Source organism: Macaca nemestrina, chromosome 18 (genome assembly GCF_043159975.1).
Source record: "Macaca nemestrina isolate mMacNem1 chromosome 18, mMacNem.hap1, whole genome shotgun sequence".
In the NCBI taxonomy this organism is placed as follows: domain Eukaryota; kingdom Metazoa; phylum Chordata; class Mammalia; order Primates; family Cercopithecidae; genus Macaca; species Macaca nemestrina.
Genome location: NC_092142.1, coordinates 71,189,181 through 71,204,289, shown reverse-complemented (window position 1 = coordinate 71,204,289; position 15,109 = coordinate 71,189,181). Strand labels below are relative to the sequence as shown.

The 15,109-nt window shown below is 42.3% G+C and overlaps 1 protein-coding gene across 7 annotated transcripts in view; it reads right to left on the bottom strand.

Annotated features, from left to right (window-relative positions):
• Nucleotides 1–14,908, bottom strand: part of LOC105491328 (polyamine modulated factor 1 binding protein 1) — a 59,457-nt gene extending 44,549 nt beyond the window's left edge. For 2 of the 7 annotated variants that reach the window (XM_071084860.1, XM_071084861.1), the window contains exons 1-3: nucleotides 12,557–12,683; nucleotides 9,819–9,890; nucleotides 3,150–3,302 (exon numbers count right to left, since the gene is read on the bottom strand). In XM_071084860.1, coding sequence (XP_070940961.1) covers nucleotides 3,150–3,302; nucleotides 9,819–9,830 — 165 coding nt within the window. In that variant the 5' untranslated portion in view covers nucleotides 9,831–9,890; nucleotides 12,557–12,683. Of the gene's footprint in view, nucleotides 1–3,149; nucleotides 3,303–9,818; nucleotides 9,891–10,352; nucleotides 10,526–10,673; nucleotides 10,843–10,896; nucleotides 12,085–12,556 lie in introns of those variants that run through there. The other 5 variants (XM_071084858.1, XM_071084856.1, XM_071084857.1 and 2 more) reach the window with 5 other exon arrangements.
• Nucleotides 14,909–15,109: the final 201 nt, after the last annotated feature.

Here is a 15,109-nt window from a genome sequence, read left to right as displayed (position 1 = left end):
CAGAAAAATTGCAAAAGTAGCCCAGAGAGTTCCCATATGTTCTTCATACAGCTTTCCCTAAGGCAAACTTCTTAAATAACTGGGTACATTTGTCTAAACTAAGAAATTAATGTTGGAAGATTACTGTGAACTATACTTTATTGGATTTCACCAGTTTTTCCACTAATGTGTTTTCTCTGTTCCAATATCCAATCCAGGATTTCACATTGCATTTAGAAGATTCAGTGAAATATTTTTTTTCCATTCCCAATGATTCAAAATGATACTGTGTAATAATGCCCATCAAGATTCTACTAACTTTACATCTTCAACAAATGACTTTTATCCACAGGAATCAAACTCGCCTTATATAGTTTTATGCTAAAAATAGTGTCCTCTGTACATTTCAAAGATGAGTTTGGCAATCTGAGCTCTACTGAATATCAGGGCATGCACACTATGCCACCATCAGAGAATGGAGCCTGGGAAAATTGCTCAAAAGGCCCTTTCTTTTCTGCTTTGATCATTTTATTATGATATCTCTGTTGTTCTTTTCTCCTTTCACTTTAATTGAGATTCTCTTTTGATTCCTGGGCAGGCCCAGGACCACGGTGAGGCAAGTGAGATGCAAATTTTAAGGAGGCACTCAGTCTCAGGGTGGAGCACATGCAGGTTGGCACCTGAAGAGCTTGTGCCCATGAATTTTGCACCTTAGCCACCCCATTTGCTTCGCCCTATTTCCTGCTCTGTTCCTGGGATTGGGAGCATAATGTAGTTTTGATTTGCAAGGTCATATCACTCACCCCTTCCCTGCCACTCCTTTTGTTATACATAACATCTAATGTAATATTTTAATCTTTTTGCATAATTGTGGTTGTAAACTCTGACCTCCTGCTTGTTTCCCCAGCTCCTTGTTAGAGAGTAGTCAGAATTTCAGAAAGTCTTGGTTTCCCTTTTGTTCCCATATTACATTTCCATGTGGAAGGCAGATCTTAAAGGGATTTTCTGGGCGGATGAGTGTAAGTCTACATCTAATTGTGTATTTGTATGCGTAGTCTGCTATTTAAATTCTGCACTAAGTGCTAGGGGAAAAAAGAGCCCGCTTTAAAGCTTGTTTCAAGCTGTTAGACCTTCTTCTGGGCAATTAGAATAATAAAATGCAATTTAATACCTTTCTCCTTCCAAGTTGCCAGGTACATTTATAAGCCAGATGGCTTTTCCTGACTGGGGGAATAAGTAAACTCATGACAGCAATGGTGAAAATATCCTAAAATGTTAATATTTAGAAAGAAGTAAATTATGATAATCTTCTTCCTGAGATCCATTTAGGAAACCAGTGGATTTTTCTCTATTTGTAACTTCCTGAGGAAAGCAATGCTTAGAAGATGAAGTAGAAATGCTTTGTTGGTAGTATTTCTAGGGCATTGCAGAGGAACAATTTGTGGTTTCAATAGTGAGGCGGTAAGTCCTGGGAGAACTCTTATAGATGCAATGAAAAGAGGCCAGATCCTTGACCACCAACAGTGAAGAACACGGTGGCGGCTTCACAGCCTCCCAGAGGCTAACTTTGGGTGTCCAGCAACAGGTCTGTGCAGCCAGGACCTGCTTTCTGTTTACCAATAACTCAAGTCACTAAATGGAAATGAAGACCACAAGTAAAGAATTCTTGGAAACCCAGTGTTTAGAGAGCTGTGGGAAAATATCTCCCAGCTGGCTCCCCAGCTTGTGTGGATAAATTTAGAGACTGACTTAAAGGCCTTAGATTTAGAGCTTCCAAAGAAAGCAAACCTCAGGCTGAAATGAAATTACCTCAGCTGATGAACAGCCTAGACTCTAGATAAATATTAGTCCAAAATCACAGTCTCAAGAAAGATGCTCATGCCAGGAGGTCTGCATGTTCACACATGCGGAGGATCAGTGCTACTGAGTGTCTTGGCTTGGGCACCCCTGAAAGCAGGCTCTGTGACAAGGAACTGAGGGTCAAGTAGTAGTCGCTGTGGGAGGTGGTCTTAGTAAACTCTGGCTGGGGAGTGGGAAACTGAAGGAAGGGAAGGAAGCAGATAAAAGGTGTGTCCACTCATTGATTGATGGGCATTTGGCTGGTTCCATATTTTTGCATGTGGTATATATATACAATGGAATACGACTCAGCCATAAAAAGAAATGAATTAATGGCATTTGCAGCGACCTGGATGGAATTGGAGACTATTATTCTAAGTGAAGTAACTCAGGAATGGGAAACCAAACATCATACGTTCTCACTTATAAGTGGGAGCTAAGCTATGAGGATGCAAAAGCATAAGAGTGAAACAATGAACTTTGGGGACTCTGGGGAAAGGTTGGGGGTGGTGAGGGATAAAAGACTACAAATTGGATTCAGTGTATACTGCTTGGGTGATGGGTGCACCAAAATCTCACAAATCACCGCTAAAGAACTTACTCATGTAACAACAACAACAACAACAACATTGGGTTAAAAAAAAAAAGGTGTGTCATCAAGTCAGGTACCACTGTGAGCAACTGGGCTCAGGTGCATTGAGGAAGTCTGTGAGACAGCATGCCTCGGGTTACCTCTGACGAGGGACAAAGGAAGGTGGGAGATGGAATCTACCACCTCCTCATCTGACATTGCTTGAAGGTTGCTTCTAGAGGCATTAACTCTTGAGAAACTGAGCTTGTCCTATTATCAGGTTCCTGCATCCAGAAGAAAAGCTTACAGGCAGTAAGACACAGGTGCAGCAATAAAGATCCTCTGCTACCCCGATGCACACTGATATCTTGGAGCAGGTGCGATGGTTTTTATTTTCATGGTTGACTTAGAAGTTTGTCTGAGATCCATAGCAGATGCTGCTCCCCTTGTATCACTATGATCTGATATTTTCAGGGCAATGGGTTGTAAACACAGGTGTGAAAGGCCCGATAAGGAAAACATTGTGCCTAGGATGTACATGACCTTGGAGATAGATGGAAAAATCCTGAAGGCAGGAAAGGCATTTTCCGTGTGTGTGTGTGTTGGGGTGTGCATGTTTAATTCTCTTAATTCTCTCTCATTGCTTGTTCAATAAGTACTCTTGAATGAACAGTGGAAGAACTTTCTATTATCCCTGCCCAAGGGAAGAGAGGTAGAAGTTGAGGGAGCAGGGGTGAGCGGCCGCTGCCAAGTCCCTTACGTGGCTGCTGTTCATTGCCTCCTCCATGCAGAGCTGATTGTCCTGCAAGGTCTTCCTCTGTCTCTTGCAGACATCGTGCAGATTCTTGATGTCAACTTGCAGGCTTAACAGCTTGCTGTTCAGGTTGCTCACTTCTCTGTCTCTTTCCCCCGCCTAGGCAGCCAGAAAAACAAAAGCATCAATTATAAGCTATCAAGAAAGTGCTTGCTTTCGTTCACTTAACAGGTTGACAGAGACTTGAAATTTGCTGGAAATTTGTCCATCAACCGTTAGCTGTTATTACTCATCCTGTGTAACGTTTACACAGTTTCCAATTGCCAGGTGTCTGAGCGCTCTGCATTATTCAGACAATTACTGATTTATATTAATTAATCTTCACCACACTGCTGAGGGTGCACCACAGACAATTCCCCTGTTTTTCAAGAGGAAGTCAGTGCCTAGAATAATTCTAGGCACCTAGTGGACTGTCTATAAATATTAATGGCTCTGCCACTGATGAACATATTGAGATGTCAAATGAACTTGTCAAGACAAGTATAGTGAATCCATGACGGGCTTGATACGGGATTCTGAAGTCTCTTACCTTTCTCTTCTACCCACTAGACTACCAAAAGATCTCCTTCACCTATAAACCCAGTGCTTTTCTCTTTTTTTTGAGACGGAGTCTCGCTTTGTCACCCAGGCTGGAGTGCAGTGGCACAATCTTTGCTCACTGCAAGCTCCGCCTCCTGGGTTCACACCATTCTCCTGCCTCAGCCTCCCGAGTATCTGTGACTACAGGCACCCGCCACCATTCCCGGCTAATTTTTTTTATATTTTCAGTAGAGACGGGGTTTCATCGTGTTAGCCAGGATGGTCACGATCTCCTGACCTCGTGATCTGCCTACCTCGGCCTCCCAAAAGTGCTTTTCTTTAGAGGCATTCACAATGGGAACAAAGTGAGATCCCTGGGCTGGTGGCGTAAGTTCTGTCTTTGATTATGAGTGAAAAGAATTAGCTAATTGTTGCTAGATGGGGATGGAAAGTAGTGATTGAGATATAAATAGAGTGTGTGGGGCATAGTAACTTGGGTGGGGGTGCGGGTGCAGAGCTGTTGTAGGAGGGTGGGGCTTTATCACACCAGGATGCCACCTCCACTCCCAGAGTTGTGGGTGGTAATGGTGTGAAAATGAATGAGGAAGAAGTCCTGTGTGAACCTGTGTAGTGCTTCAGTCTGTCACTGTGCTGGTTTTCTACAACGCTCATGAGCACAGGTGTTACTGCTGCTGAGTTTTAAATCTAGGAACTGAGGCTGGTTCCTTCATGGTAAGTACATGGTTTGGCTCTGTGTCCCCACCCACATCTCATCTCAAATTGTAATCCTCACGTGTTGAGGGAGGGACCTGGTGGGAGGTGATTGGGTCATGGGGGTGGTTTCTCCCACACTGTTCTTATAATAGTGAGTGAGTTCTTTTTTTTTTTTTTTTTGAGACGGAGTCTCGCTCTGTTGCCCAGGCTGGAGTGCAGTGGCTGGATCTCGGCTCACTGCAAGCTCCGCCTCCTGGGTTTACGCCATTCTCCTGCCTCAGCCTCCCGAGTAGCTGGGACTACAGGCGCCCGCCACCTCACCCGGCTAGTTTTTTGTATTTTTTAGTAGAGACGGGGTTTCACTGGGTTAGCTAGGATGGTCTCGATCTGCTGACCTCGTGATCCGCCCGTCTCGGCCTCCCAAAGTGCTGGGATTACAGGCTTGAGCCACCGCGCCCGGCCAATAGTGAGTGAGTTCTTACAAGATCTGATAGTTTAAAAGTGTGGCACTTCCCCTCACTGTCTCTCTCCTGCTGCCATGTAAGATGTGCCTTGCTTCCCCTTTGCCTTCCGCTATGATTGTAAGTTTCCTAAGGCCTCCCCAGCTATGTGGACCTGTGAATCAGTTAAACCTCTTTTCCTGATAAATTACTCAGCCTCCAGTAGTTCTTTATAGCAGTGTGAAAATGGACTAACACAGTACCTATCTCTTAGGTTAGATTACCGAGAGGGTTCTTAAGTGAGGATTCATGGCATCTATCAAAGAAACACTCCCAAGAAAAACCAGCATGGAAGAAGGGGAAGAAGGATAGGGAAGGGGTAAAAACCAAGTACAGGTACATTTTCAGAGAATCCTGTGGGCAGTAATTTTAGCCTGCTCATACAGGAAACTCTGGAATATGAGCTACACCTTAGAGTCTGTCCTGATTGGTGTCAGTGAAAGCTGGGCTGTCAAACTCAGCATCAGTCAGTCAGTGGCCAATGGCCATCCCATGGGTTACAAGCAACTAAGAACTTCCAGCTCTCTGCCCCTGTAGGCAGTGACTTCAGTAGTCTAAAGACAATTCTTCTAAGAGAGTTACAGCTGCAAAAGTGCGCAGTAGGCAGGGGATAGGTGCATGGAAATAGTGAAGGGAACTAAGCCACAGTGCCCAAGGTCTCACATCTGGTTAGCAGTAGGGCCAGGAGAGCACGTTCTTCCTGACCCTGTAGCTGGTGCTCTGCCATCATATCCGACTGACTGGTTTGTCTTTTGAAATATATGAGCTGCATAACACACATTCTCAGAGGAACTGGAGACCTGATATGGGCATCGTAAATCAAGCCTTACTGGACAGGTCAGTTTAAAGGACCCCTACACAAAGCCGAAGGGGGCCGGAGGACAACGGCGAGAATCGGACATTGCAATGTCAGAGTATTCGGAATTCAGAAGGTTTCCCAGAACTGCTGCTGTCTCCGCTGATTTATTTCTTCATTTCCATTTAGTACCTGGATTTTTTTTTAACCACTTTACAGTTTAATTAGGTTAACGGCATGGCTCTGTCATTAAAAGGATTTCATTATCTAAAAACTCTCCCTCCTCCTCTCTTGCTCCCATCCTTCGTTCCTCACTTCCAGAAAAATAACAGTGGATGTCAACTGCCCCAAGCATGTAATTACCATTAAGACAATTACCAGGGACTCTCTTAAGAGAATATGTGTAGAGTGGCCTTAAAAAATGGTGTACAGACACTGTTTTCTAACTTGGAAACAAAATGCTTAACTCGATAAAGAGTGGTAGTTTGATTCTGGTGCTTTGGATCCCTTTCCTGTGGTTACCACACTGGGAATAGGGTATGGACCCTCTCCAGGAAGTGGGACCCTAAGGAACCTCTTCACTCTGGCCACAGGACTGTCTTTCTTTGGCATCTACGAGCAGTTTAGGTGACAACAAGATGCCTGCTCCACAGGAGAGCCAAATACCCTATACTCTTGCCTTGGTGCTGAATATATGTGTCTTGAGGCAGGAACCCTGACAGCATATTGTTCCCCATGGAGACTAGCACACTGAAGGCTCACTAACAAAATACCAATGATACACACTTGAGTTTCTCTAAATTAAAAGTTGAGTGCTCTCTCTCAGGCCAATAAAAATATCCTTTCTCCCTCCAGTTTTGGATGTCCTCTGAGTAGGAGGCCTGATAGCCCAATTCTTTTGCACCACCAGAAGTTCAGAATTGGATCTTCAATGTAGATGATCTCATCTAATTTGTACATCTAATTTGTAGCCAATTTAGCATTGGCTCAGAGTCTCTGAGAAAATGTCTTCATTCATGAAACAAGGTTTGGAATAAATCATCTTTCTTTGAACATTCCTTAAACCAGTTGAATAACAAATACGTTTTGATGGATGTCGAGTGAAATTTACTTTTGAAAGCAAAACTTAACCATTCACTCCTGGAAACCAAATTATAAAGAGGTTTTGATGCATCAGAAAAGGAGTAAAAATGCTGGGAGAGTGATCAGGAGATTTCCAGAACCATGTTCAATTTTTAATTATAGGGAGTTATTAGAAAAGGCTGTGCTCACCTCAGAACCCCAGAAAAGCCAATGTTTCTGGGGTCTCAGTGAACCTAATTTCTTGCCAGTATCTCACACAGATATTAGCTGTAAACTATTTATAATCCTATCTACTTTATGAAGGCTAAATCCCAGGCAGATGCCTTTTGAGTATCAACATGCAATAGGGATAGATTTAATCTGACATTTCATCAATCATAGCTCTGTAACCATTACTGGGGCATGAGATGAACCGAGAGTCATAATGTTGACCCTCAGGCACCACATCTGATCCTGTCCTGGATCTGAAGTCATTAACAATGGCTGAAATTACAAGTCTCCACTGCCAGTCTCCGCTACCAGGTGAGTTTTCATTTACATAAGTCATGTACTTAGTTACCTGGTTTCTCTTATATAAGGTTGGAACCTGGTCACTCTGCTTTGAAACATATGACAGCAGCAGCAGCTATCAACCCACAGGCAAAATGATGAGTGCTGATACTGCAGTGGCTACCATATTCATGATAACTATTGGAAAATAGGTTATTTACTGAAGCAAATTTTCTGTATTGATTAAATAGGTCTTTTGTCAAAAAGCATGGTATCTCAAACACATATTTCAAAACAGGTGAAGACATTTTGCTCTAGGTTTCCAAGTATTGACAGTCTCAAGCTTTTTCTTGGGTGAAGCTAATGTTAAATTGAAGCTTGTGATTCAGTAGCATTTTCAGAGCCCAAGAACATTGCAAAGATTCAAAATGGCAGCATTCCCAGGGATTTGGCATTTCAACATGAAAATCCAGAGTAATTTAGGATTCAACCAATAACACGATAAAGGTCATCATCTTTGGGATATTATCTTATTTGTCTGAGGATAAGGACAAATCTTCAATAATCAATGGGAAACCACGTGTAACCACCACTAATATCACAACCATTCAATTTATGGTGAGAGTCATGCCTTAAGAATCACGAAACCTTAAAAACTAACATTGATTCAGGAATTTTTACATTTTACTTGTATAATAGTAGAGTTTACAGTTATCTGCAGTGATTTTAAACACTATTACTGATATTACTGACTTGATTACCAGTTGACTTTTCCATTTATAGAAATATTACAGTTTTTACATTACTTATGATGGAAAAGAATGGGTACTTATACAAGGTTTTGCCTGTGAACAAACATTTAGAACCAATTATGTTCATATACTGAAGAGTGACTGTATTTTATGGTGTTCTAAATTCTTTAAAAATTGATGTATACCTATGTAACAAATCTGCACATTCTGCACATGTATCCCAGAACTTAAAGTATAATAAAAAAGATTAAAAAAAGAAAACATTATGAAATGTAAGAAGGCTAAACACACATACACACATACACACACACACACTTAGATTAACAAATTAAAAAAGATATCTGAGAGCTTCCCTTATCAGCTGTGTATTCATTAACAAGTTATTTAACTTCTGTGGCTACATTTTCGTATGTATAAAATAGAGATAATTATAGTTTCCTTAAGGTTGTTGTGATGATTAAATGCATTGGTAAATACAATGTACTTAGAACACTGTCTGACACATATCATGGAAGGCTAGATTAGTGTTTGCCATAAAAACAAAATTGGCACACCCCATAAGTATACAGTGTAGGATACACATGACATATGGTGGAGATCAGCCACCTATGGAATGTGGGCTGATTTTTATTGGCACCCGGGCAATTTTCACAGACTTTTCACTATCATATCATTTGAGAAATTATTCTACCAAGAAGGTAAGCTCCACAAGTAGGGATCTTTGTCTATTTTGTTCACTGCTTTATTCCCAGCTCCTAGAACAATGAATGCCTGGCACATTGAAGGAGATCCAAAGATATAAGTTAAATGAAGAAACAGCTTTCTAGAAAATCCATACAGATCCTTGTTCCCCACAGAACTGGTATCAAGTTCTGTATGGCTCCAGTAATGCAGCAGGAAAGGAGTGGACTGACTGTTTCAGAATCTGCTCACCTCTTGGTAGGAGGTCTGTTAAAAAGCATATGGTACATGGGACAATCCTTCACTCATCAAAACAGTCCCCTTAAGTCCTTTCTGAAACAAGGTAGGGCATACATAAACAGAGTTTGTTGCTGTTGTTGTTGTTTTTGAGACAGGGTCTTTGTCGCCCCAGCTGGAATGCACTGGTGTGATCACGGCTCACTGCAGCTTCAACCTCCCAGGCTCAAGTGATCCACTTGCCTCAGCCTCCTGAGTGGCTGGGACCAAAAGGGCATGCCACCACACCTGGCTAATCTTTTTTTTTTGTAGAGACAGGGGTCTTACCGTGTTGCCCAGGCTGGTCTTAAACTCTGGGGCTCAAGCAATCCTCCTGCCTTGGCTTCCCAAAGTGCTGGGATTACAGGTTTGAGTCACTGCGCCTGACCCCATAAACACAGTTTGACCAAAAGATTAAACTAGTCAGACACTCCATTTTCATATCATTCCAGATAAAGAGAGAATGTTAGCAACAATAGTTAATGTCAATTAAGTGCTTTCTACATGCACTAACTTTGCTAATCCTCATACCAAGTCTTTAGAATAGGTGATCATCATTCATATTTTCTAGATAAAGCAAAGGAAACTTAAAGTAGGCAAAAAACTCAGTATCATACTGCTGATAGATATGGACCCAGACCCACCCAGCTCGAGTCTGGGCTCTTAAACACGATGCTCTGCTGCCCGCCTCTGTCCATGATATTTTGTGATGCTTATTACTGGAATTTTGAATAATAAAACATGAAAAAAAGTCCCTTGTAATGAATATTCAACTCCACGTATGAAGAGGAGTTAGGAGCCTTACCTCATCTTTCATTTCCTTGGCAGCTCTCAGTTCTCCTTTAACCTTTAGTATTTTCTGAGCTTTGTTATAAACCTGAAAAAGTCCAAGTATTTAAGATGGAAAAAGTATAAATGAGCCTGCCCTTTAAAGATTTTCCCAGCTGGATCTAGGCCCTCAGCAAGAGGTTTGGAAAATTTTCTCGAACTGTTAGCAATACCAACTTGCCTACCCATCTGTTTGTGTTTTCAAAAGTGTGTTAAAACCTCCAGATGGTAGGACCATGGTTTTACATCTTTTCCAGAAAACCACTATTTGGTGAACCAAACGGTTTCTGAATTCACCCTTCTTGGAAAGCAAAAAGTCTGAATCGAGTTTACTTTTTGGATTTCTATGTACTCTATGGCTCAGATATAGTTAACATTATGTACTTACTATGAACCAGACATGATGTGCATGACCCAACTTCATTCTCACATGAACCCTGAGAGGCAGGGACTACTACTATCCTCATTTATAGACAAGGAAACTGAGGCCCAGAGAGGCTAAGTGACTTACCCAAGGTCACAGAGGCTCTCTTACTACTCTATGAGGAGCTTCCATTAATTTTGTAACTATTCATATGAAATATCTGATGATGTGATGTTTTTTAAGCATCAGCTTGTTATAATGTTGATGCTCATAAAGTTAGGAAACGTGTGAAGTGCTGAGACTTATCTAGCTAGAAAGCCTCCAAGGAAACCAAAGGTCTTTGCACATGTATGTGTGTGTAAGTACAGGATGATGCATTTGAGGTCATAATGCACTAAGCTTATTAAAATTATCTCATTCATTCTGTTTTTAACCCTAAGAATAGAGGAATTTCCACCAGGAACTTACCTGCAGAATAGCTCAAGGAATAAGAAGCTATTAAAATACTCATCCTTTGTAATAAACCACATCCCCTATCCCTAATATAAGCCAAGAGGCAGAAAGAATGTTGGTGATATGTGGAATCTGGAATGTTTTATGGAGCTGAATTCTGATTTCCTGCATTGTGTACCCTCTGAAGTCTTCATGCACAGAGGTGTGTCGTGGGAATGGAGGTGTGGCTCAGGCTCACCTGGTGGGGACAGGCTAGGTGATGGTGTAGCAACAAACAACCCCCAAGTCTCAGTGGCTTACAACCGTGAAGGTTTATTTTTTACTCTTGCTACATGTCCTTTATGAGTCAGCTGGGGCTCTGCTCCACATCGTCCTCAGTCTCCTTGTAGTCCTCAGCTGGTGGAACTTCTATTATCTAGTATGTTGCCTGTTGCCATGGTAGCAGAAAGGGAAATTGGTGAATCACCTACTGGTTCTTAAAGTGGAAGTGAAACACTTTGCTTCTGCTCACATTTCATTAGCCAAAACAAGTCACATGGCCATGCCTAACTTCTTCTTGTATTTCCCCAAAGAAATATAGGCATATGTCAGAGAGATTGTGGGTTCTGTTTCTGACCACCAAAATGAAGCAAATATCACAATGAGGCAAGACACACAAACGTCTTGGTTTCTCGGCGCATAGAAAACTTATGTTTACACTATATTGTGGTCTACTAAGTGTGCAATAGTATTATGTCTAAGAAAACAAGGTGCATAACTTAATTAAAAATACTTCATTGCTAAAAAATGCTGATGTGGACACAAGGGAGCACATGCTGTTGGAAAAATGGCGCCAATAGACTTGCATGATGCAGGATTGCTACAAACTTTCTATTCGTTAAAAATGCAATATTTGTGAAGCACGGTAAAGTGAAAAGCAATAACACAAGGTATGCCTGTATTGGCGAACATCACAAATGACTTCCACACTAGTCAAGCAAGAAGATTAAAAATAGCATGGCATAAAAGAACACTAAACAGGGTTCTAGGCCACCAAGCTTCTAAACCTGGTTCAGCACCTCACTGGAGGAGTGGCCTTTGGAAAGGCCTTCATATCTCTGCACCTTCATTTCTGCTTCTGTAAACTAGGAAGCTGTAATAAATGGCCTTTAGAAGTCTTTCCTAGCTTTCAAGTTCACTGATTCAGTGCTCTACCATGATGAACATCTTTCTGTAGGAGGAACTATGAACTCAGCCCAAGGATCATACAAAAAGTTGTAACGGAACAAATGTATCCTTGAGAATCATACTTCTTTGCAGGCAAGCCCACTGGATAGTCAGGAGATGATTCTGAAATCAAATGAAATCTTGTCCAAAAGACAGAAAACTTATTTTCTAGATTGTGATGGTTTCATCCACTATGGAGTTACACAGCTGTAGTTGCAAGAGCCAAGAGCATTTTGAAGAAAAAGTAGAAGGCATAGGTTCTAATATTTGCATGAAAATATACTGAATTTACTAAGTAAGGTAAGAAGAAAAAAAGAGAGCTGGAGTTTGTTGCATGACGGAGACGTCAGAATCTTGAGTCATTAACAATAGCAGCGGGCAGTTTGGAAGGGCTTATGATGAAAAAACTGGAAGTGTTATATGATAAGTTTTTGATGCATTTGACAGTAATGTTTGCCAGATGGATAGGGAAGAGTGCTTTGGGGGAGCCCCACAGGCTTTACGAAATGCTCATGGGAACCTTCACAGTACTGTCTGACTGAGGAGTGTGGCTGGACAGATACTTTGTGGAGGAAAGGCTCATCCCAGAAGGAGGGACTCTACCAGATCCCTAGCTACTGACTCTCTGAAGCCAGGACTTTGCTCATGTCTCTCTCCTCTCAAACCTTTGTTCTTACAAAGACGCCTCTTGCCTCTCTGTTGAGACCTTCATTTCTTCATGCCTTGTCTGCTGCCATCTGCCCCGGGAACTCCTTTCTTGTATTCAAAACTCCTGCCATCTGCTTTTCAAAGTAGGCCTTCTCTTGGTGACAGCTGTGCCTAAAAAAAGTGATTGTAGTGAAAACAAAAACTTGGTCAGAGCTTCTAGTGATGTTTTGTGCCTCCCCTCAGTCCACTCTCAGAGCACCTTGCAGATTCCAAAGAAATACCTAACACCACACCTCAAATGGGTGACTAAGGCAGCAAGCATCAAGTTAGGTGTGCAAAAAGAGAAAATACATATTTCTATTACTCAGTGTTTTTGTTAAGCCCCATTTTCACCAAATGGCAGAAAACATAATCTTAGTTATTTCTGAGAAAGCACCATGACTTTCAGGTTAAAAATGAATCAGTTCATGATTCCCTCACAGTTCATGATTCCCTCAACCTCTTTAAGGCCTCTCCAGAGTCCGCCTAAGATTTTGAGGTCCCAGTTTGGATCCTGGCACCAGGGGAAGCTTCTGGTCCATGGTCATGGGCATCTCTCCCAGCTAGAGTATGCTGAGGTGTCATTGTCCTGGTCAGTAGGCCACATGTATTAATATTAGTCTGTTCTCACATTGCTATATGGAAATACCCAAAACTGGAAAGAAGTTTAATTGACTCACAGTTCTGCATGGCTGGGGAGGCCTCAGGAAACTTACAATCATGGCAGACAGCACTTCTTCACAAGGCGCGGCAGGAGAGAGAATGAGTGCCAGCAGGGGAAATGCCAGACGCTTATAAAACCATCAGATCTCATGAGAACTCATTCACTATCACAAGAACAGCATGGGGGAAAACACCCCATGATTCAGTCACCTCCCACCAGCTCCCTGTCACAACACAAGGGGATTGTGGGATTATAATTCAAGATGACAAAGCCAAACCATATCACCTTATATCCTGTGTCTTCCTCATCCTAAGGGCTTTTGGGTCGCCTGGCCCTTCCTCATCCTTTGAAGATGTTCCTCCCTGTTCCCCATGAAGACACAAACACATGCACACACACACCACACATACATACACACACACACCCCATGTGAGTGGTTTCAGACCGTCTTTTAGATCTGTCCTATCAGCATTCTATATTATACCTTGAAAGGTATTGAGAGAAAGGGGACATGATATTCACTTTCCTGGTTTTGATCAAAAGTCCCTCTGCCCTTGAATTACTAAACCTATCTGGGAATCTATTGTTTTCCCTCCCTTCTGCCCCATTTCATAGATGTCACCAGGGTCTAATTCTCCTGCTTACATTCTAATAATCCTATTCCTCCTCTTTCCTAACTCAGAGGGTGTTTGTTTAGTTTTGGAGAGAGGATCGAAAAGGGGTACAAGTGAACAAGTTCTTTGAAGTGCAGTCTGAGCAGGCCAGGATGTGAAACACATCAGTTAGTACTTCACATACCACCTGTCCACATTAGGTTACACAAATGCCATAATCACAGATTGCTAATTTTGACTCCCTCCCCAAGGAACTGGTAACTGCTTGGGTATATGGTTGACTCCTGGCCTTACAGCGACATTGTTGCTCTAAGGAACACGGACTATTCCTTTTCCTTCATGGCCGGGATGGAAGAATATCAATGGTCTGTTTTTCCTAATCTAAAACATGTTCCTGGGTTTTCAAGGAAAGATGTTTTTTTTTGGTTGAAAATTAAAGCTATCTTTGTGGGATAATACAAACTAACTTAGGCTTGCCTATACTAAGCCATAAGTCTTTCCTTTACTTATGCTGGGCTTTAGCTTTTTCTCCAATGTTCTACCTCTTACCAATGAAAAAAGTGTGATGAGTCTTACAGCTCTTCATTATTGAAATGATGAGAGGGTGCTCAACATTTTCTGTCTTTTTAAAAATATGTGAGCCCCATGAACACACAGGGATGCTTATTGGATACTAAATTATTTCTATCCAGAATGTATGATTGCAGCCAATGTGAAGAGGCTTTTTGGCATGAAGAGAGTTTGCCTTTTGAATCCAAACCCAGTTCTAAAGGAGAAAATCCCTGGTAGTGTAGGGCATAACCGGTAGGGGGAGAAGGTATGAGGAGATGATGTTGGAGATGGTTTTGCCAGGGTTTGGGGTTCTGCAGAGTAACAGTGAATAGGAGCCTGACACCAATGTCACTGACTGAGCCATAGTCCAATTCCAGGACTGAGGTTCTTCTGGAGAGAAAGTAGGGCTAATTGGGTCCCCCCAGAAAGAGGCTTTTGGATGACAGAAGAAATGAGGGGCCAGAAGGAGCAGGAGAAGGAATCCAGGATTTATGAGACGCACTGTCCTAGATGAAAACCTCTCCCCTGGCCGGGCGCGGTGGCTCAAGCCTGTAATCCCAGCACTTTGGGAGGCCGAGGCGGGCGGATCACGAGGTCAGGAGATCGAGACCATCCTGGCTAACACGGTGAAACCCCGTCTCTACTAAGAAATACAAAAAATAGCCTGGCGAGGTGGCAGCGCCTGTAGTCCCAGCTACTCGGGAGGCTGAGGCCGGTGAATGGCGTGA